Source organism: Platichthys flesus, chromosome 19 (assembly GCF_949316205.1).
Source record: "Platichthys flesus chromosome 19, fPlaFle2.1, whole genome shotgun sequence".
Classification (NCBI taxonomy): Eukaryota; Metazoa; Chordata; class Actinopteri; order Pleuronectiformes; family Pleuronectidae; genus Platichthys; species Platichthys flesus.
In genome coordinates, this window is record NC_084963.1 from 17,780,476 (window position 1) to 17,803,791 (window position 23,316).

The following is a 23,316-nucleotide window of genomic DNA, read 5'->3' on the forward strand; positions in this document are numbered from 1 at the left end:
AGTGTTGGTAGATTTCTCTGCTTCCAGTTAAATTTACTAATTACTAATACTAATATTAATTCTGCTTGTGTAACTGCCAAGAATACATCAGGGTCACAAATCTAAGACTGTGCTCTTCTCGTCCTACCAAGACCGCGAAGAGGCCTTCATCCTGTGTCTGTGTCTTATCTCTTGGGATTTTACTATTCACTCAGTTCACACACATTCACACACACGTAGTTTAAATCTTCACAAACACACATCTCTTCACTGCATCTGCATAAAAGACACACGCCTGTAACTGTTTATTTGTCATTCCCTCTGCAGAATAATCTTCGCATGCTGTATGATTGTCTGTCCTTCCTTGCAAGGAATACAGTATACTTTAAAGACAATGATTCTCTAGTCTCTTTATTTCAGAAGTCTCACCAGGTCAAATTGCCATCACAACTTTAAATGACCAGAGAGACTGTAAACTGTTACTAAACTTCACAAAACAGATGCAAAGAGATGCAAAATGACAACATATGGAGAAAAAACAGCAATTGAGTGATTCATGGTCATTTTGTGTCTGAGTTTGGTCTCTTGAGAAGGACGGGAAGTCCTTGAAAGTCTTTTCCCTGTGGTCTTCATTGATGGCCACCATTAACACGAAGACGATGGAAGGCTCATTGCCAATTCTATGTTAATGAAATCTACAATTTGTTTAAATTAGATGAAACATGCTATTGAAAACATCACTCCGATTATTTTATACTCAATTTTGGCCAATAGATCCCTTTCACCTAAACCTTACACACTGGACTAAAGATTTGAACATTAATTTTTTCCTTTGACGAATCAAATCTCTGATGATTCTGCAGTTGGGATGAACAAGGAACTTATCAGGATTTGATTTAGTGGAAATTTGCTTTAAGATGCAGATTTGAACATTTCTTTGACGAATCACATCTCTGATGAAGTTGGCATGTACGCGGGTCCGTGAAGGCAGCGTCAGTGCCCAGGCTGACGTCATGCTGTCGGGCTGTGGAGACGAGCTTCTCGGTGAAGTGGAGCCACGACATCCCGCCCTGAGACCCGGCTCACCGACATAAAGATCAAGTAAGCCTCCACAAAGACTCGTCTGCTCTCATGCTGCTTCAATGTCGTCTCAACATGGCGCCAGTCGTCTCGGGCGTTAACCCTCAGTTTGTTCTGCCAGGCTAATCTGTAGCTAGCTAGCTGTGGTTCCCCTCCAGCAGCGACACTGAACAAGACAGAGAGTAAAGTTCGAGCGGGCTTAAAGCTCCGGGAGCAGCCGCCACACAACAGTGTGCTGGGCGTGAGCGGGCAGTCAATGTGCGGGTCGGTGAGAGAAAGGGTTCCCACCAAAGTTATCCAACTGGCTCGGGGGAGGCAGCGTGGGTAGGGAGAGAACAGAGCCCAGACATCAACATCACGGGCCCGGGCTCTCCGTGTGTCTGCACCGCTGTAGAAGCAGTGGTGTGGGGTGGTTTTCATGGAGGTTGTTGTATTTGTGCTCAGCGGCCACGGTGTGTGAGGCTGGGGACGAAGCGGTGACAGCGTGAGAAGCAGCAGGAGGAGGAGGTCTGACAGCTCCGGGTGTGCTTGTTGTTTTGGTGTGGCTGCACCGGTTGGGCGGGGCGGGCTCTCAGGTAACATAACAAACCGAGCATCCTCCCTCTGCCAGGTCCACTGCATGGGATCGACTGCTCAGGGGCCCCAGACCCCCAGGGGACACAGGTTAGTCTCAGGTTGGCTCCACATTGGTTAGGTCTGAATTGTTTGATCGATTGCAGATTGATTATAAATTAGCACCACTCCTCTTGCTTGTGGTCCTGGTCTTGTGGGGAGAACACTGTGTGGAAATTTGTCAGTTAATCGTTTACTTTATATGGTTTTAAAGCTGATATTCATCATATTTGTCTTCCTTTTGTTTAGCCAGCAGTAACACCCACAGAAAAGCAACATGCAGGGTTCTGTTAGTCCACCATAGAAGTATCGTAAGGCTGCAATCAACGATTATTGTTAGAAATCAGTGAAAATGCCCACGTTTTTCTATTGATTTATGTTAAAAATAAACATATTTTTAATTTCTTTTTCTCCTTGTTATACCCCCATGTTGAGTCTACATTATCATTAAAAACAGTGGAGGAGATGCCATCTTCCCAACCTGGTTAAAGAAGCATTAAGCCTACGCTCACACACTCTCTGTTGTTCTTTAACTACACACTCTTTCCAATGCCTCTTTAATCAAACCAAGCATAATAATGAAACTGAAACTCCATCTATGTGGTATTTGACATGTGTCCCTCAATAAATACATAAAAAACGCAAAGGGTTTGCAGAATCTAACCAATGACCCACGACTTAAAACGATCAATGAATTGTCTCATACTTATAGCACTGGTTTGTGTCTGGGAAAGTAGTGAACCTACCCTGTATCGTTGGGGTCAACAAGAAACTGTCACCATGGGACCCATCATAGATCGTCTACTGGTTATTTCTCCTAGAAACTGAAAATAGGGGTTGTAATTTACCACAACCAGAGGAGACGTTTTCATATGTCTGGTGTTATTATACCACCGCTCCAATACATCAAAAATGTTCAATACACACTCTTTAATGATAAAGAACAAATAAAACTTTCAAACATTTGCTTAAAAAATTACCAACAAGCATAAACTGTTAGTTAAATAGTAAATTATAAAAAAAAGGTATTGACTTATTGTTGTTGCTCTGCACAATCTTTGTTTAATCTTCATCTTTCTATCTATATCTATGTGTGGGATTATATTGTCGTTAGTGAATGAAACATAATATCCGCGTTGACCTAGTTGCAGTTGGAGTGAATCATCAGCCTCATGAGTAATATGTCCACCACCTACAGACCTGCAGGGGGATAAAATCTTATTTTAGTGTCTGAGGTGAAAAACCAGTCACTCTTTATTTGGCAAGTGCAGTATAAAGTTAATGAAAAGGCATTTGTCCTCATGGCCCTAGAGCAGGGACATAGAGGGAAACTACATGTGGCGTGCGGTCAGTGTTGCTCTGCATGGGTGATAATTCATAGCTCAGGAATAAACACTGGGACGTGACATGTAGGAGGTGTTGAGAGCGGTCCAGAGTTCAGTCGCTTAGCAGTGGAGCAGCTCCCACTGAGTTACGGTTGTGTTTGTTGACTACAGAGCAGATACAAAGTAGGCCCCTCCCGTGGAGGTTTCTCTGGTTCTTTGTTTTTATAACATTGAAAAAAATTTGATTTAATAACGTTTTACCTGAAAACTGGTCACCGGAAGAAAATGAGTCATTAAGTGACAACATATCTCCACAATGGGATGATTTAAATGTGTCAGATAGAAAAGGCATGACACCCTAAATAGCACCCAAATTGTTAAGGGAGCAGCCATTTGAGTGAGATTAAGTATTTTAACTACTGATTAATCATTTCAGACATTTTCTTATGCAATCATTTGGTTTTATTTGAATTCCAGCTTTTCACATCATTAATATATCATATGTCAATTGAAACTATCTAGAGACTAAGGTGCCATTTTAAATTTCGTTTTGTCCAAACATCAGAAATTCTGTTAACTGTGACACAAACATCTGAAAACCCCCAAACTATATAATGTTTTTTTGTTATCTTTTTTGTTTTGATTCTGTTGATAATCATTTTCCACTCTAGAAGGTTTAAATACTTGAGTCTTTGCTTGTCAGTGTATTACCTCAGCCTCTGGTCATGATGACATCATCGTCAAGAAAAATGTTCTGCCGAAAAAATGAATGAGGATAAAGATTGACTGATGAGTTAGATTAGTTTGACGGCTCTGTAAGTGGTTAACAACAATACATGACTTTAAGTTAACAGAATGCAAGATTAACTGGTCCTGATATAGTTCCGGTGTGAATTTTATTTTATCTAAATTTGTGTCATGTTCCCACACATGTTGCAGCTGTGTTATTTGTTTACTAGTTCATTGACATGTCGTTGTTTATATTTAAAATAACTAAGTAGACCGTTTTTTTTATGCTTTTATGCTGATTGTTTGTTTCAGCTCTATTCCCTCATATTGGGACTGTGCCGGGGGGTGGGGAAGGCCTAGTCCTCCACCTTGATCAGGCCGGACACCCCACACACCTCCCACTATCCCCAGCCATGGACAAACCAGCCGCCATGACGACACCAGGCAAGGTCAGCGGACTCAAGCCCCCCAGTAAAATAGTCCGTCCATCAGGGGTGCCAACAAGGACGTCCCCGTCCTCAGGTAAGAACCAAGCAGTTCTTGCAACAATTAACCTTTGAATAAATAAGTGCCAATATTATAAGAGGTTCTCACAAGTGTTTCGTCTCCACAATAAGCAAATCATGTTAAACTTTATTTTAGGATATTACCGGCTAATCTGCATTCATACTGCAACAATTTGAAATTAAACATTTAAACTAAAAGAGAGCTGCAGTGTTGCAACATTTTGTTGGTGTACATCCTGAACTCATTACATGTGTGTCTTTTATTCACTACTTCCAAAACCAGTTCACGTGCTAATGCAATGCACCAAAATCCACAAAAATGAGACTATCCTTGCAGGAGCTTTAAGTAAAAACCAAGAGATAGCTGAGAAATTGGTAGGGAGTTTTAGCTGACCTGTACACGATTGTATAAACATCAAAAATGCTGATGAAAACAAAATTGTGATTGCAGGTACTCCAAAGCCAGTTCCTCCTGAGAAGTCCCCTGGTAGTGTTACCTCTCCAACTCCAGATGGATGTGGTGACTTCCAGTTAGGGGAGAGGGTCTGGGTCAATGGCAACAAGCCCGGCTCTGTGCAGTTTATCGGGGGCACACAGTTCGCTCCTGGGCAGTGGGCTGGAATCGTGCTGGAGGAGCCAATCGGGAAGAACGACGGGTCGGTGGCAGGGGTCCGGTACTTCCAGTGTGAGGATGGGAGGGGGATATTCACGCGGCCTTCAAAAATATCCAGGACTGCACTGCCAGAGAAGGAGGAAAATGGCGGCCAGGCCAGCCCAGCACAAGCTTCCTCTGCAACAAGCCAGCCTGCACCTGTTAGCTCTACCTCAACCGGTAACATCTCGCAAATGTACACGTGAAAATACACAGAAATCAAATACTTAATTTGTTTTTCAGTAATTTAAAACAATGCACTACACTATCTTACTTTTTTGATTTGTGGTTGTTTTATTATGTCACATCAGCATAGTGAAAAATAAATTCTTTGTTCAGTTCAGGGCACTGGCATAAAGACAAGTGGGTTGCTAAACCGAATGCACACGTCCAGCGAGTCAGTGTCAAACCTCTCAGACCCAGACTCCATGAAGAAGAACAGTAGGGAGCTGAGGCTGGTAGACCGTGTGCTGGTAAGTCATCATAACATTACGTTTTTTGAGCATAGTCCGTAATCATTCATAATGAGTAGTTATATTGTCTCAGACGTGCATTGAACTCTGGAGAATCTCCGGACATTCACCTGATTTTGTGGGCATGTGAATGATGTTTCTATCAGACGACAGGCACCAAAATGTAACAAATTTAAACAGGCAACAAATATCTGAGGATGAAAAATTGGTGCCACACAGGCGAAAATGTCAAAAGACCTTTACACGATAAGGGCCGGTTGATGTGCTACAAAAACACAACTCGTAATCCAAGCAGCAGAATTAATATATGACATCCTGCCTCGGCCTGCTGCAACTCCCCTCACCTGAACACTCAGGAGATTTCTGTGTTGTTACGAACACATCTGAGCAGGGAATCTGGAGTCTTTTGAGAATCATGCAAAGGCGATTCTTATTCTCTATATCTGTCTTACTCTTCTTTTATAACAGTGCTCCAGGAACCAGTGGCTTATTTAACAAACCACAATGCAAACAAAACTTAGAAGAAATCATGAATTAAAAATCATCTACTATTTATCTATAACAGATGTGAATTTGGGTTGATCAGGTCAACTTTAGGATAAACCTGTCAGCGAGCATCATAAGCTTAAAGTACAGAGAAAAAAACATGCTATATCAAACATTATCTTATTCTTTTCATGTGTAGGTGGGTGGTAGCAAGGCAGGAGTTGTGCGGTTTCTGGGAGAGACAGACTTTGCCAAGGGATACTGGTGTGGAGTCGAATTAGACGAACCACTTGGCAAGAATGATGGAGCTGTAGCAGGGACCAGGTAAAGAGCATTGACAGATGTATAATATCTGCTCAAATTCAGTTCTAAAAATGTTCCTGAATCAGCAGCTGTTACTGGTTCGGTCTCCGGGTTCTGACTCTGTGGTGCAACCTGGTTGCCCCCTCAGGTACTTTCAGTGCATGCCAAGGTTTGGCTTGTTTGCCCCGGTCCACAAGGTGACGCGTATTGGTTTCCCCTGCACAACACCTACCAAGGCGAAGAGCTCACGGAGGAGGTCCGGCCTTCTGAAGAGGAGTCCCAGTGCCTCCTCCATCAGCTCGCTCAGCTCCGCCACCTCCTCAATCAGCGGCAAACCCAGCCGAGCAGGACTGGTAAGACCCACACTAAGTTGTTGGCTTAATGCTGACTAGTTCTGCAGGTCCTCCCCAAACTTCACTCTGAGTGTCAGGATTATGTTTTCCCCTCTTGTCCCCTTTTAACTCTGTTATGAATTGCCGTGGATTTTCTGTTTTGACCATCGGTTAATAGCTTCTGAGAAATGTTAGGCTAAACAAAACTGGATTCAGACTGCAAGTGTGATGGGTTACAGATGGTGATCTTATACACCAAACTCCCCACAGAATCATTTGGGCTGCCACCGATAATTACCAAATTTTCTGTATTTTTACGATTTAAAATGTTATGATTATGCCATTACTTTCCGAAAGGAAGCACAACGGCCAATGAGAGAGACAGAGAGACCAGAGCTGGTTAGGTAAAATATTCTGTAGTCTAATATTCTACTCATTGCAAGCAGAAAATGTTTGGTGACATCTGTAATACCAGCCGAGTGTAATTTTATGTTAAATATTTAACATGTATCAAATACATATCTGTACACCTTTTGGTGAAAATACAATTAATTATTTTGTTTTCCCAATATCAGATAATTAAAATGTATACATGATTTGAGCATGTATAAACTTTTTAGGCAATCACAGCTCTTCCTCTTGTGTAAATGTAGAAAAAGTGACACAAACTGGCTGGGATTTTTCAGCCAGTTTGAGTCAGTGTTTCACTTACCACAACCACAAAATGCTGTTCTTGTCTCAAAATGACCACAAGAGGAAGGGAAGTCTGGTTTATATGGACTCCATAAGATTTAAATGTCAGCGAACTAAATACAGGAGTTTATTTCAATCATAATGTATTAGGAAAAACGAATAAGTAGTAGATAGACAGACAAATGACTACACACTGGGGCCTTATTTTGTGTTATGTTTTGCATTGGTGTATGCAAGCTAAATTAATATTTCTAAATAGGGATATTTCATATCAATCACACAGCAGGGAAATTAGACTTTATTGTTTGTGTGTAACCTTATAATTAGCTTTTTCATATGCCACCTTTAGGCCTTAGGAACTAGAGAGACAGTTTATACCCTAGTAATATTAATAGCCCTTTACAACAATATTAGATAACATACAGTACTTGGTGTAAAATGTGAATGTATGCTATGCTGTGATGTTTCAGCTGACGGAGACATCTGCTCGGTATGCTCGGAAGATCTCTGGCACCACAGCCCTGCAGGAGGCCCTGAAGGAGAAGCAGCAGCATATTGAACAGCTGTTGGCTGAGAGAGACCTGGAGAGAGGTGAAGTTGCAAAGGTGACCAGCCACGCAGGAGAGGTGCAGCAGGAGCTGACTAAGCTGATGAAAGGAAGGGATCAGGTGAAGCAGGAACTAAGGCTACATAAACTGCTAGCTAGTAGTTGTTAAATTATATGTTTACCCCCAGCTATTAATGTTAGTTCAACAAAACACAATCGTTAATTAATTAGGAATTTTGAAACATACAATAAACCAAAACATTTAAAATACACAATACATGACAGAACACACACAACTCAATTAGAAGAATGTCTTAGATCTGAAATGTGGTTGCAGTCAGGAAACATGACTAATGAGAAAACACCTTTTTAACACTATAATTTGTCAAGGCTTGTGTTTCTGTGAGTTTTCTGCTAAAGAAATCATGCACCTTTTTAAAGAGTCACTTTTGCACATATCTATGACGACACAATGCTGCCTCTAATTGAGAGAGGCTTAAATCTTTCTTGCGTAACTGTCAAAGGTCAACGTTTTATCAAGTTTTGTTTTGTTACACACTCATAAGAGCAACATGTATGACTACTACTAGGCCCACAGCTAGAATTTCTACTACAAAGATCGTATCTAATCAGATTTTATACTATAAGTTGGACAATGTGCGGGAGCTCTTTCACAGATATTTTTATGGTATGAATTCCATCTTAAATAGACTTAATTGTGGTTGCGGATGTTTCAGTATACCATGGAGATGGAGGCCAAGCTGGATCAGCTGCGTTCGTTGGTGGAAGCCGCAGATCGAGACAAAGTGGAGCTGCTCAATCAGCTGGAGGAGGAGAAAAGGTGGGAGGTCTGACTTTAAACATGATACTGTTCATGGATTGTAATGTCAGGGGTGAGGGTAGACACAGCAGACGAAGTAGGAAAATAAAACTACTATACTGATTCAGATGTCTGAAAGTAAGAGGTGCACAAAATGAAAAATTCATAACCTGAATAAATATGCACGGTTCAGAATGTATTCATTTAGCTTGATGTCAACATTGTTACCTGTCTCCTGTCTTTTTATTGCATTTATGAGGGTGCACAACTAAACTGGCAATTATTCTGTCTGCAATGACTTTGCATTCATCTTTTTTTTCTGCACTAGTCAATGTTGCACTGCTCTAAATAATCATTATATGTTCTCTGATATATCCCAACAGCAGGAGGTCCTTCCTGCTCCAAATTAATGTTTGATGGAGCCAAACAATAATTCATTAGGTGATTGTAGTTATTTCTACATAAACACAGAAACAAGTGTCCAAACAAAATGGATAAGATATCACTAAAAAGATAGAAATTAAAAGTTAGTTTTTTTCAAGCTTTTGAAAAAGGGCCAGTGATATCTTCAAGAAGCCACCATGGGAATATATATTTTAATATTTCACTGTCCCACTAAAGGGATTATTCCAAGGCTCAACAGCTTTTAACATTTTGGCTTAATGCAGAATCAGAAACAGAATCAGAATTCTTTTTATTGCCAAGTATGATTGCACATACAGGAAATTGCCTTGGTGTCGTTCATTGGTGCACTGAACATAAAACAACAATATAAAAACAGCAATATAAAAACAACATATAAACATAAAACAACAATATAGAACCAACAATATAAAAACAACATAAACACATAAAACAACAATATAAAAACAATATAAAAACAACACATACACATAAAACAACATTAAATACAAATATATATTGAAATCTAATATTCATGATGGAGTTTGATTATTGTTCCTGTTTGACAGAAAAGTGGAGGATCTGCAGTTTCGTGTGGAAGAGGTTTGCATTACCAAAGGAGACCTGGAGGTATCTACCTGTCTGTCTGTCTGTCTGTCAGTTATTAATATTTTATAGTAATTAATTACTTTTACTTTTACTTCACTAGTTTACTTCCTCTTTCCACTCTGTGTGTATTGTATTTTCTCTTAAGGGAACAGTTTTTGTAGTTATGCTTTACATTGTCAGACTGAAACTTTTAAATGAACACCTTCACAAACTTACCAATAAGGTGATAACAAATTTTGCAATACCTAATCCATTCAGTTCTTTGTAAATCAATACTTCTTCTTCACTTCTTTCATGAGTTTTGAGCTTTTTGCTTGTACTTGCTCTGTTTGCTCTGTTCTAATTTGTTAAAGCGCAGTAAGTGATTTCAAAATGGGAAAAAAGGGGCCACAAAACTAAATTACTGCTCTTGGATCAGTTTTTCCTTTTCCTGCGCTCTTTGAATCATTCATTTCATTTCTTCTTAAGACATGCCTGTCTTCCAGCTCCTTTTATTTATTCATTCAAACTTAACTCACTTATCCTTCCACTCAGATTTTTCTACCCATCTGCAGTACTTGTTTATTACTATCCTTTCATCATCTTCTCATCCATACGCCTCTTCGTGAAAGCTGTTTTTGTCTTGCCTCGTCTTCAGTCTTCCTTTGCGCTTCCATCCTCCTCTTCTTTATCTGCTTCTTTGTCACTCTTGTGAAGATTTGCTGCCTGGATTAGTCTCCTTCAGGTGCCCATAGAAGAGACATACAAGTTTCTGAAGAAGCTGATATTCAAAATAGTTAATTGCAGAGATTCCTCTGAGCAGAATAAGCACAACCAACTGATGTCATTGAAAAGATTGGAACCATCAGTGCTTTCTTACCCCCTCACTGCTCTTTTCTCTAAAGTCTTGGCTTGCATGTTAGTGTTGCATTGGTTTGTTCTACTCTTCCTGCTCTCTCTTACTAACAGACGCAGACCAGGCTGGAGCATGCCCACATAAAGGAGCTTGAGCAGAGCCTGCTCTTTGAAAAGACCAAAGCTGAAAAACTCCAGAGGGATTTAGAGGACACTAGGGTAATGCTGGCTGTCCCAGTCCCACCGCAGGACTGAGTGATGTGATTTTGATATGTTAAAGGACCCACAGTGCAAACATTATCTAAATTGACCTATTTATCCGAAGGTGCCTCAGATGTAGCTTCATCCAACTAACTCTGGCATAGTGATGCTTAAAGCTTATTGGCCTGGGCCATATTCCTGAAAATGAGGCATGTGTGCATGAAAGTCCTACAAAATGACCCATTTTGGGAATGCCTGTGCTTTGACATTGTTGGACTTAAAGGATAAGGCTGGCATCCTTTCCTATGCTGCAAAACCCATGAAAAGACCAACAATGTGTCACGTCTTTCTTTGAACGTTCTCTGGCCTTTCCCCTGCACTCAGCCCCAAACTTCGAAAATACTTCTGAAATATATATGCATTTGATGGGGACTATTTTCAATGGCGGCTTAATCCAAATTTAGTACTCTAGGGAAAAGTTGGTGCAGGAGGACACTTTGTGTGTAAGAATAAGCCAGAAGTTGGTGTTTATGAGGATATTTTCTATAGTGCTTGAATACATAGATTTTTTTATGAAATTCAGAAAATAGGAGATTTACTTACATATACACTTCTCCAGTGATCTCCAGTCCTTTGGTAAGTACACATTTTAGATCATGGTCATGTTATGATGGCTTAACCACAGGGATTGTGTTTGTCTTATTAAATGAATACTGTTTATTTTTGATAATAACTTCTTGTAGATGATTGTATGATTCAGTTGCTACCCTCCCTCAAATTACAATAGACAGGTCAAAGGAGTTCCCCATATGGGCTTCAGGTTTTAAAATCCTCGTCTCTTCTCCTCTGTCAGCTTCTCCTGTATCCTCTTTCACCCTCATGCCTCCTCTCTGCATTTACTGCTGCAGGTGGCCACTGTGTCTGAGCGCTCCCGGATCATGGAGCTGGAGAGGGAGGTGGCAGATCTCCAGCTGAGGCTCCGGGCGTCCCAGCAGAAGGAGGATGCTGTGTCTCTGTCCCAGCAACAGATTAGCAGCCTCAAGGCCCAGGCACAGTCTCAAGAGAAAAGGGTTTGTGGAAAACATTAGAAAATAGGCATATATCCTTGTTAAGTGTGCTTTGCTACTGTGATAATGCATTATTTGTATATGTACATATGTATGTGCTATACTGTGTGTCCACAACAGATCAGTGAGCTGAGCGTGGACCTGGAGAGCAGACAGAAAGAGCTTCAGTCCGTGCAGCAGGATAAGAGTTCTCTGGAACAGCAGCTGAGCAGCCTGGTAAGAAAGACATGAAGTATTTGCCTCCTTAATAATCCCAAATAGACAGTAGAAAAATACAATTTGATACAGTGACATTCAATGCTTTAATGACTTTTTCATTTAATTTTTTTATTTCACACAAATACTAACAAAAAACAAGAAAATAGAGAAGCAAATAATTGTCCATAAATGCCCAGATAAACTGTTTCTCCAGAGCCCACAGCCTCCATGTCACAAGTGTCTATTACAGGTCAGCTCTGATAGACTCTACGTTCAGAGCCAGTTCAGACCTGGTACTAACACCAGTCTTGAGTGATCCGATCACAGGTGCTCAGTGCTAAGTACTTGTCTGAATGCACCCAAATGCATCCTGAGCTCTGATCACTCAGGCTACTCTCAGAGGGGACACATGTTGCCACATTCTTTTTGCTGTGTGAATGCAAATATGTCCTTGGACACATATGATGGACTGCCTACTCAGACCTGCTAACACACCACATTGAAGACACTGATGAAGATGGGAGGAGAGCTTTTCATTTTGCTGTTAACAAAAATCCAGGGATTTCAGTGTTGTTGTGAACTTAGCTGAGTATCTCCTGCTGCATTGTTGATGTGTAAAAGTCAGACCCTGGAGAAAGTCCAGACCCAATTGTGAAGGCATGGAAATGGCTATATAACACGACAAGCCCGCTTCCACTAAGAGATGCACGTCTGTAACTGGAGATTTTTTTACAGTGAGATGTTTTGCTCGTGGGCATCGAGAAAGTGGCCTCATTAAGAGAGTTATTTCATCCACAAACTTTGTATGTTCTCTGGAATCGCTCATTACTGCCCGCTTAGCTCAAGGTACAAGAATGTTGCCATGTAAGTGATTATCTCATAGTCAAGCTGATGTTTCTCCATTTCAGAGACAAACGCTTGAGATAGCTGAGGAGGAAAACAGGAGGATAGCAAAGACCATGCAAGGTAAACAGATATACAGTATATCTACCATCTTAATGCCGATTAAATAGTAGGTGATCTATTTCTGCTTCAAGATTGTTATTACAGTTGATGACTTTCTGTTTCCTTCAGAATTGGAGAAGAGTGAGGAGCAGTCAAAGAAAGACTCTCAGACCCTGAAAGAGGAGAGCAAGTGTAGAGAGAAGGAGCTGAAGGTCCGGCTGACAAAGGTAGGTTTACAAATCACTTGGTACAGTTACTCAAGTGCTGTACTTTAAAGCGTAACTTTAATCCATTATTTGCAACTATGTGTTAGTAACAGTCTTAACAAAGAGACTTTACTCTCTAGACATAAAATGATCCGATATATCATGGAAAAAAACGAAGAATACCGAAAATAAATCAATCTTTAAATTAAATGTGTTCATTAAAACTTCATAACTATATACAAAGTCTTCAAAAGCAGCCCCACCTTGAAAGTTGAAGTTGAACCTCGAGTTGCTAGATAAATAAAATGCTCCACAAGGAATTATGCATCTGTATCCAAAAGTAATAATGTCATGATACTCTTTTATTGTGAAGTAAGTTATTTTACTTTACTATTTAAATATATTTTGAATGCAGGTCTTTTGCTTGTAAAATAATATTCATTTACATATTTTTTTTTTTCTACCGCTGCATGTTGTGAGTTTTCAGTTTGTTTTGCACAGTAATCCGTTGGTATAACAACTCAGTGAACGACACTGGTACAACAACACTCGTGGAAATATCTTGTCCTCATGTAACCAGTCTTCTTATTGTTTTACGTGCAGTGCACAGAAAAGAGCCTGAGAGCTAATCTTGCTTCTGTCCGGGCCTCCGACTGCAGCTTGAATAATGCTGTATGTAGACGATGAATCAGTGTGTTGGCATTTGCAGCCTCCCACCAAGGTAGCTAAGTCTGAGTAAAGCAAATTAGTGTGGGCATTCTTTAAAAGGAAATGGAAAAGTAATTGCTCAGATTTAGCTAATTTTAAACCTTTTTGGCACTTTTAATAATCCCTACTGAACTAATCCTACCTCTCCATAATGCTTTCTTACGGCGTTAAAGAAAGTTTCTCTCTCAAAATTGCAGTCATTCCCATGTGGATTAAATAATACGACCACTTTTATTTTTTTGATTAGAGCTTTATGCAAAGTCTATCAGCACAACTTTATTGGTACACTTACACAATGAAAGCATTGTTTCAATAATCACATTTTTCAGAATCATCCATTAAATCTTGTAAAGTGGAGGGATCTGCTAAGATGTTTTATATGGGGGTGGAGAGGCGGTGGTCTAGTGGCAGAAACTTGGACTATGGGCAGAGAAGGTCTCTGGTTCGTCTCTGGTTCGACTCCACGGAGAGACAACAAAAGACGAACCTGGATTGATCTGTCCAAAAATCTCCCTACCCTGTCTAGTGCCCCTGACCAACATCTGCTCCCCGAGCGCCGTACATGGTCGCTCACTGCTCTGTGTGTCCTGCACCAGATGGGTCAAAAGCAGAGATTAAATTTCCCTACCTGCATGAGTGTGCCTTTCCATGTCTGTGCATGTGTTTGGGACTAATAAATGCATCTTAATCTTAATCTTAATCTTAATGGTTTAACAGGGGTTTGTCAGAATAACACAGACGACACAAACGACAGAGGGTAAATATTGACTGTTGGTCACTACTGGTTTTAATATAAACAATGGAGCTTTTAGGCATTAATGTTACATGTTACATACATGTTCACTATATTTGTCAGACCAAAATCCCTGAAGACCTTTTTTCAGAGGGAAAAAAATATAAAATAATAAGAGTTTGAAACTCAGAAAAGGAATATGGTTTGTGATTGAAATTGTCGGCCAACATGAGCAAACAACCTCGCATCTGTCCTCAAATTAGGATACAAATGTTATTCAAGAGTATACAAAGAAGAACATGACATTGCATATTTACATAAAAAAACAACACAAATATATGAAATCCCTAGTAAACAAAACTGATCGGCTTTGTGCATAATAAACTCAGTTTGTTTGTGTTCTTGTATGAAGTCATCGCTTATATAAAGGAAACACAGGAACACACTGCTTCAAACTCATTTAGTATTTATGCTCGTACGTTTCTAGTAGTCAGTGTTTCTGCACATGTCAGATGTCTTAGCAGCAGAAAGATTCTCCATGCCATCACTTAGGATCAATACAGCCTAAAACCTCAGCTATTGAATTTGAAAAGCAGTGCATACATGGCATCCAATCGTTATACACAGGTCCCCTGTTTTTATACTAATACAAATACTAGAGTCTGCAGTGATAAGACAGTATTTTGTTTCCCTACTGGGTGTGAAAGGGAAACTGAACCATCTTGAGATTCAGTGAACAGCCTTGTTTCCTTTTTTTAGCCAAGATTGATTTGACCTCTGACCTTTGTGATTATAAATGGAATACTGTTCTTTGAGAGTTAATGTTTTACATCTTGACTTTGGCTTCAACTTGAAAGTGATTTGGATGATTTATACATTTGTCCACACTTGTAAGTTAATGTCTGAAATTTGCATAATGCTGCTTAGCTGTCTGGCTGCAAAACAGATTCACCCACTGCTGTTCGATCAATATTTAACGATAGCAGCAGATCACATGAATTATTTTTGATTAAAGAGATGAACTGCATAGCATTTTTTAGTGGGTTTGAGCTTTACCATTTTTACAGCAGATTTCGTGTTTTGATTCACTATCACTGTTCTTACCATCAGTTTTGGCAGCTGTTTCTTCTCAGGAACCTGAGGAGACTAAACTAGAGCTAAAGAGAGTGAATGTCAGACTTATATCTGTTAGCTGAACATTGTCACGACGACAAATTAATGCTAATTTAGTTCGATGTCTGCCTTATCCGTAAATAAACATCTGTTTGCTAATAGATTAACCATATCAACTTGATAAGTTGGAAATATGCATCGCATCTACAGCTACTCCTCTGATTCGTTTCAACTGCCCACAAGTGGCCAAAAAGACATGGGTTCAAATCAATGTTGCATTCTAAAAAAAGGTATATTGTCTATTATCAACAGAACTCACCACAACAAACCAAAATAATACCCACAAACATAATAAAATCATATTAATAGCCAGACTGTACGCAGAACCACAGATGAAATTCATAAATATTTAATATACTTTTTCTATAATTATAGTAAAGAACATTTTTGAAAGTTGTCCTGTTTTCTCTAGATTGAAGGATTGTGTGTGTTTAGAAAAAGCCAAACATTTAAATAATGTTTCTGTGTTATCTTCTCCAGGCCACTGAGAAGTCAGAGGGGACGGCTCTGTCGCTTGATCATCTGACTAACGAGAATAAGATGCTGGAGACAGAGGTGAGTCCCTGTTTTAACATTTACCTTTAAAAGGAGCTGTGAATCTTCACTTTTACATTTATTGCTTTGGTCTTCTTCAACTGATAGCTCATTAAGCATCAACAGGTTTCTTTTATTTTAGTGTTTATCTAGTTATTTTAGTATTAATAGTAAATTATGGAGAAAAAAACTATATCACAACTTTCCAGTAAGTAACAAAAACCTCATTCAAAGTCCCACTTGAATTTATAACTACGCCTACTCTAGCCTTAGATGAGTATCTTTTACCACAGTAGCAGTATCAGTAATACCATTGCTGATTGTAATATAATTATTTAATAAAACAATGTCACAACTCTACAAAAGAAGTGCGACCATGAGCGAGCTGTGGTTAGTGGTTGGTTCATGCGTCTTTAATAACTGCAGGTCAGACAGGCTTTTTCTGTTGTCACAAAGTAATAATGTAATTTTCTTAAAGACCAATTAAAGAAATGCTGAATAAGCAACATCAGTAGTTATATGAACGTCATGACTCTTAGCTTCATTTGGCTGCTCAGCTTACCGCACGCATTCAAACAAGCAAGTGAGAGGTTAAATGTTGCTATTCATTTTTAATGCAACAAGAAAAAAGGCTTTTCAGTTATGGAGTGGCCGATTTGTCCTGCGAATGTGTGTTACCTGGCATAACACAACATTTTCAGTGTAAACCTCTAAAACGAGCTTCCGCACTGTGGAGATATACTACAGGACTAAATATTATAGATATTGTAACTGTGATCGGGTCAGTTTGTCTCATGTAACCTCACAAACACATGTAGTTAGCTAATCAAATCCCCCTGGGCCTTTAAAGTAACTAGTTGGTTAGCCAGACAAGCTATCGTTTGCAGCTTCTCTGAGAAGATAATCATTGTTAATCCATTCCTTATACTTGTCCTTTGGAATTACATTCAAAACTCTTTTAATAACAAATAATGCTCTCACCATAGCCCTGTGTAAACTGGTTCAGCAGGCAGAGGACGCGTGCATGTGCTACTTTGTGTATCCCCAGCCCTGTGAAGTGATTTGCACATGCACACAGACAAGTTTAGCATCTGTAGCCTGCAGGGTTTTTGTTGCGCATTCGCATCAGGAATCCCACACTGACTGCATGTGACGGTGTCCCAGTCCCAGTCCTCGCATTTAATCACCCATGCATGAAGTACTGCAGTCAGCCTCCCTCTCTCCGACTCTTTTTTCTTAGCCTGCACGTCTCACCTGCCCTGACTGCCATCTTTCTATCATTCCAATGTAATCCATGCCATTCCTTTAAACTCATGTTCACCTTCAGCCACTCATTCAGTCTGTGGCTCTCTGGTGCCCTCCGCTCCTCTGCTGTACGTTGATCTCCTTTGACAGCAGCTGCCCATGCGCTCAAGATGGTGGGCATCATAACAGCGAGTGAAATGGATAGGAGATTAGCGCGGGAGAGAACATAAACATGCTTCCTCTTTGGGAGTGTTTATATATTCGTCATTTTGTGGCATAAATCTTCTTCACGCACAATTTTGAATATTTTACCGTTTTCCTCTTGAAGAGATTGATTGAATGTGTAGCTTTTTCACCGCTGCACAATATAACTACGTGTAAGTACCTCGCTAAATTATTTTGAAATAAGAAAAAACTTAACTTTAGTGGTGGCAGTAGTTAGAGCGAGTCGTCCCCAAACCAGAGGGCTGGTGATTAGATGCATGCCCATGTCCATGGACACGATACTGGACCCCAAAATACAAATTATTGTGTGATAGTGATGTGTGATAGAGAAAGTGCTGCACATGGATGTACAGTTTAAAAATGTACTGTTTGCCATAGAGTCATTACCGCAACATCGACATTGTAATTATTTATTAATGTGGTTAATGAGCATATTTATTACTTATCGAAAGTTTGTTGCATGTAGCATGATTGCTGCATAAATAGTTAATGAATACCACTGAATTCATATTCAAAGATAAATAATCATACTCACGATGAAAACCTTACATATAGAGCAATTATTAGCTGTTTATACAAATGTACAGATTTTAATAATAATGATTAGCTGGCATTATTCTTATCAAACATGTTTAGCTCCATCTGGATCTTTCACCACTTATGGTCTTCATCAGAGGGAATTTGAAGAGGGAGTATTTCTAAATATATACATGAATTCTCTATTAATATATAAAATAAATAATTATGCAAATATATATTAAATAGACATATCATATTTGGTATTATATTAAGTTTCATGTTGTTGATTCATTGACTGTTTGTACCATCGTTACCAATGCGTCATAAGAGTTCTAGTTATTTATAACTTCATTAATAAACAATTACACATTATTCTTATATTGGTATCCAGCCTCATTACAGTGTTTTAATAAAATTAATCATACAGCTTTTAAAAGCTCAATAAAGAAGGTTAACATATAGTGTGCTGTTATATTTATTAATTTAATAATTGTCAGTTTGATATTCTGAACCAGTAAATCTGACATCTTTTTATCAGGATTAACAGAAAATGTATCCCTTTCTCCAGGAAATAGTTCAATACATTCAGTGAGTAAAACTTATTAACAGATGCATGTATGGCAAAAAATAACATAAACAGTATTTTAAGGCTGGAACAAACAACAAACTGGCAAATGTATTTTAAATCCCCTTTAATCTAGAAAGCAGTAGGAGTAATGTGACCACATCAAAGAATTTACAAAATTATTTTTGCAGCTTCAAGAGAGCGAGTGCGCACACACACACACACACACACACGCACACACACATAAGTATCATTTTAGAGCAATTATTCAGCAGGACGCTGCTATATCTGCCTCCTCTCCACTTACCCATGACATGGTAGCCTGTGATGTAATCCTGCACATGTCAGAGTGAGCGTGCATGTGTGTGTTTGTGTTCTTGTACAGATGTGAGGACCAGTTTGAACAAGAACCTATATAGTGAGGACATTTTTGGTAAGTGAGGCTGGTCCTCACTATCTCACCGACTGTTAATCGGCTGTTTCGGGGTTAAGTTTTCGGATAAAGTTTAGAATTATGTTTAGATAAATAAGGGTTGGGTTAGGCATTTAATTGTGATGGTTAGGGTAAGGGGCTAGGGAATGAATTATTCCAAAGAGTGTGAATTGGATAGAACATTGCTTCAGTTAATGGATGGATGACTTGATATCAGCCTCTTATCTTGTGCTGGTAAGAGACTTTTATTAGGAGCTGAATCAATAATTTCATTAATCTACCAGTTATTACATTACATGTCATTTAGCTGATGCTTTTGTCCAAAGCAACATACATTTTAGGAACACTCAGCATTGATGAGGGGCCATTTTAGGGGTTCAGTATCTTGCCAAGGACACTTAGGCATGCAGATGGGAAAGAGTGGGATTCGAACCGGCAACCTCCCATGATTGATTATTTGAGAAAATAATCAGTATATTATTAATAATGTTTACTTACTGAGCCGTCTCTGAACTCTGAATATTATTGTGCTTGTAGGAGGAAGGGTCAACAAAAAGATTGTGTATCATTGGAAAGATGCAGAGTACAGCATGAATGTCTTGTTGATTTTATCTGACCTTTTAATATGAAAGCAAAGCAGCTGATTCTTCTATCTGAGATTCTGTGATTCACCATGAATGGATGGTGAAGTGGCGAAGGCGGGTGTGTGTGTGCATACAATGTCAGAGAGTGAGGAATCAAGACTGTGAGCAGGGAAGTGGTGGGGGTGAGTCAGGGAGGGGCTTATTTAGGCTTACATAATGGAAGTGCTCAGCTTCTTTCACCGACTGTGAGCGAGAGGGGGGGAGAGAGAGAGAGGGAGGCTGCTCAGGCACACGCTCTCTATTTGCCTCTCGCAGTTGTGCACGGCGGGGATGAGAGCTGATGTTTTATTGATGCCCAGCTTGTGTTAGTCTGTACATGTTGTAGTGTAGACTAAAGAGGGAGAGCGGTGTAGGGACAACGCTGCTGTGTTTAGCAGGTGGACATCAAGTTGACATCCAACAGTGGGGAGCTGTGTGTAGGTATGGACATAGCTGGTCTGCATCAGGGTTACTCCAGTAATGTCTACTCACCTCACTATCAGGTAGGATCACCAGTTTCTCGCATGGGATTCAAACTGAACTGTCAGCCGATATCAGAGCGTTTAGTGGCGTTGTAACCAGAAAGAGCTTGTAAACTGCTCTCCTGTTCCACCTGATGTAATTAACTATTTTAAACTATTATTTTCTTTGGTGTTCAAGTCAGATTTCTTGTTATAGACCATTATTTTCACTCGGCATTGAAGCTGTGCACATTCTGCATGTTTGTGTTTATTTGCGCATGATTTCTCGGTATACTTCAGCATGCATCAGATAACCAGTGCAAGTGATTCTGTGTGTATTTCAGCCCGCTCTGTAGTCTAGATCTCACATTGGGGGTGTGGATTAATATTAAGGCATCACAAAGACTGAAACTCACGTGTGAGACTTCCAAAACACAGCTGACGACACACTTTTCAATGTGTGAACACAAACAAGCTGCAGACGGCTCCCAGTGTGAACCATTACACATGAGTTTTCTGATGCCAGTTGCAGCAAAAGCATTGATTTCAAAGTCATACTTGTTAATTAATTATTGACTGTTGCCACGTTAAAGCCACTGGGATCACAGAGCTGCACGTGTCTGAGAAGCAGTTTGAAGTCAGACGATGATTTATTTGGTGTGTCCCAGACGTCCCAGTCAGATAGGAAACAGAACCTTGGCTTCAGGTGAGGATGAGCTGATGCCTCTGAGGCTTTTATTTTTAGCTTCACATGGATTTAACCCATACTGTTGTCTACTGACTCATCAGGAATATTAAGGCATTGTGTACTTAATATACTACCTGCAATTACTTTTAATGGTCCAGAATTTCATCTTATCTCCCAGCAGCTTTTCTATGGAAGCTATTTTTATAAGGATTTTATGAATGTGATGTGCTAAAATTATTGGTTTAGACTTTAACAAGGGACTGGGTTCATGGTCGTTGTTGATTTATTTATTAATGTCAGCCAAAAGAGAAAGAGTTAGAGGGGAGGCAAAGATACTGTGTGAGGTGAATCTTTGTCAAAAATCACTGTCCTTCTTTGAGTTATAACTCAATAAAATCTGAACACACACACATGAAAAATATGTTGATATCATTCAGTTGCATTTCTAGAGGATACCATTATCTTTATTGCGAATAAAGGTTGATTCAATTATGTTGTCACATTTTTAAGTTTTCTTCAATGTCACAGAAATCCAGTGATAGTTTACTATACATTAATGGATAAATTGCCAAAAGGATGTCGTAGTCCTTAACTTTGCATATGTTAATCCTTGCCAAGTAATTTACATACAGGCCTCAATAGAGAATAGCAGTACCTGTATCGCTGACTTTACAACAGCACTATCTATTAACTTGTACAGGGTTTTGCTGTTCTAATGTCAACATGTTGGCGTTAGCATGTTTTTATCTTTCAGAATAGGCAAAAATATTTTATATTGTCCATTCTTACAAAAAAGTCAGAATTACCACTGAGCTAATGGAAAAATAAAGTACCTGTTCCCACAGAGATCCATATAAAAATACAAAGATATCACAGTGGATGGACTTTAACGTTAAGGGGGTCTTTGGGAGTTCACTGAAAAACAGTTGAGTAATCATAGCTTTAATTATTACTAAGGTGGGGTAAAAATAGTACTCACATTTGTCTCTAGGCAGGATTATAATCACTGACAATAAAAGTTATTGTTAAAATCCAACCGGCTTCATTAGAGAAATAAATCCTGTCTGAAATATGCTCAGGTCTAACAACATTTAGTTGGGAGGTTTGAGCTAGAGAGAAGAATTCTACTTCCTGTGACGTCCATTGTTGTCTTTACCTGGCGTGTATCTTTCAGACCCTCTTACATGTCATCCATGTGTCTGTTCCTCTGCAGCTTGAGGCTTTGAAACAGCAGAACTCCAACTACCAGGAGGAGCTCAGTCTGTCGAAGGAGAGGAGCAGCTCAGAAAACCAGCGTATCGGAGTCCTCTGCAAGGAAATGTAAGTAGACGGGTAAATTGATGCGCCTTATTCCTGGCTCGAGTATCCAATAAAGGTTGCCCCTGCAGCCAGCCAGTTCATTACAGCTGTGTGGTCAAAATTTGGTGATTTAGAAAATGCAGTCTGCATTTTCTAGCTCCATTGAAATCGTCTACAAAGGAAGGACTGTGTGCACCATGGCTTGATTTAATAACATATAGTCAATACAAACATGTAAACAGTGTCTTTAATGGTCTACCACTGACTTGCCAAATGTGGTATTAAGGTGGCTCCATCTGCCACTCTCTGGAAAGACGCCTCCACTTGTAAATATGCTATAAACTGTTGTGTAAATCCCATGATGATGGACATGATGTTGGAGTGGAGAACAATACTCAGTAAACATCCCACCTCCTTGGCTGTTATGGCTTCTATATATACATTTAGAAAACTATACGTCTTGACTGAAAATGACAAGATCCTTGCAAATACACGTGGTTTCCATCGCTCTCTGCATGGACTGAAACATCAATTATTAACTTCATGAAACAGCTTGAGTTGTGTAATCCCTCACAGTTTACTTTCACTTGTGGTAACACTGTTAAAATGCAGATTTGAAAGTCCTTTGAGTGATACGTCATAGTAATAATGTTAGACAGAAATGATCCCATCTACACACAGTGAATTACATAACACAGGAGGATTATAAAATAGTATATTTCAAACAATGGGGGGAAAAAATCACTTTTGAAACACAATCAAACCTTGTTTTCACTGTTTCTGCTTGGAAATTATTAATAGTTAGAGATCTATGACTGATTGTTCAGCTGAAGCATGATGTTTTTGATGCACGGTAAAAAAATCCATCTTTTACAAGCCTGTTTTTACTTTGCATTGTAGTGTTTTTGTTGGATCTCCAGTCTGATGCTGAGATCTATTTATAGACCTTGTGTGTGTATCTGCTGTGTGTGTATGTGTGTGTCTGTGTGTGTGTATGTGGTATGTTTCCATGCGTGTGCTCTTGAGTCTCAACGTCATCCTGCCACCCCTCCCCTGAGTCATAAGTGTCCCGAGCTGTGACATCAGAGCTCCAGCTGGATGTAACTGGCTG

The 23,316-nt window shown here is 39.5% G+C and overlaps 1 protein-coding gene across 3 annotated transcripts in view; it reads left to right on the top strand.

Annotated features, from left to right (window-relative positions):
• Positions 1–881: 881 nt before the first annotated feature.
• clip1b (CAP-GLY domain containing linker protein 1b) overlaps positions 882–23,316 on the top strand; it is a 32,902-nt gene continuing 10,467 nt past the window's right edge. Inside the window, exons 1-16 of one of the 3 annotated variants that reach the window (XM_062412685.1) lie at positions 882–1,080; positions 4,038–4,247; positions 4,683–5,063; positions 5,223–5,356; positions 6,042–6,166; positions 6,294–6,498; positions 7,641–7,838; positions 8,455–8,558; positions 9,509–9,569; positions 10,497–10,601; positions 11,492–11,653; positions 11,771–11,866; positions 12,757–12,814; positions 12,923–13,020; positions 16,094–16,168; positions 22,120–22,226. In XM_062412685.1, coding sequence (XP_062268669.1) covers positions 4,139–4,247; positions 4,683–5,063; positions 5,223–5,356; positions 6,042–6,166; positions 6,294–6,498; positions 7,641–7,838; positions 8,455–8,558; positions 9,509–9,569; positions 10,497–10,601; positions 11,492–11,653; positions 11,771–11,866; positions 12,757–12,814; positions 12,923–13,020; positions 16,094–16,168; positions 22,120–22,226 — 2,018 coding nt within the window. In that variant the 5' untranslated portion in view covers positions 882–1,080; positions 4,038–4,138. The remainder of the gene's footprint in view (positions 1,081–4,037; positions 4,248–4,682; positions 5,064–5,222; positions 5,357–6,041; positions 6,167–6,293; positions 6,499–7,640; positions 7,839–8,454; positions 8,559–9,508; positions 9,570–10,496; positions 10,602–11,491; positions 11,654–11,770; positions 11,867–12,756; positions 12,815–12,922; positions 13,021–16,093; positions 16,169–22,119; positions 22,227–23,316) is intronic. The other 2 variants (XM_062412686.1, XM_062412687.1) reach the window with 2 other exon arrangements.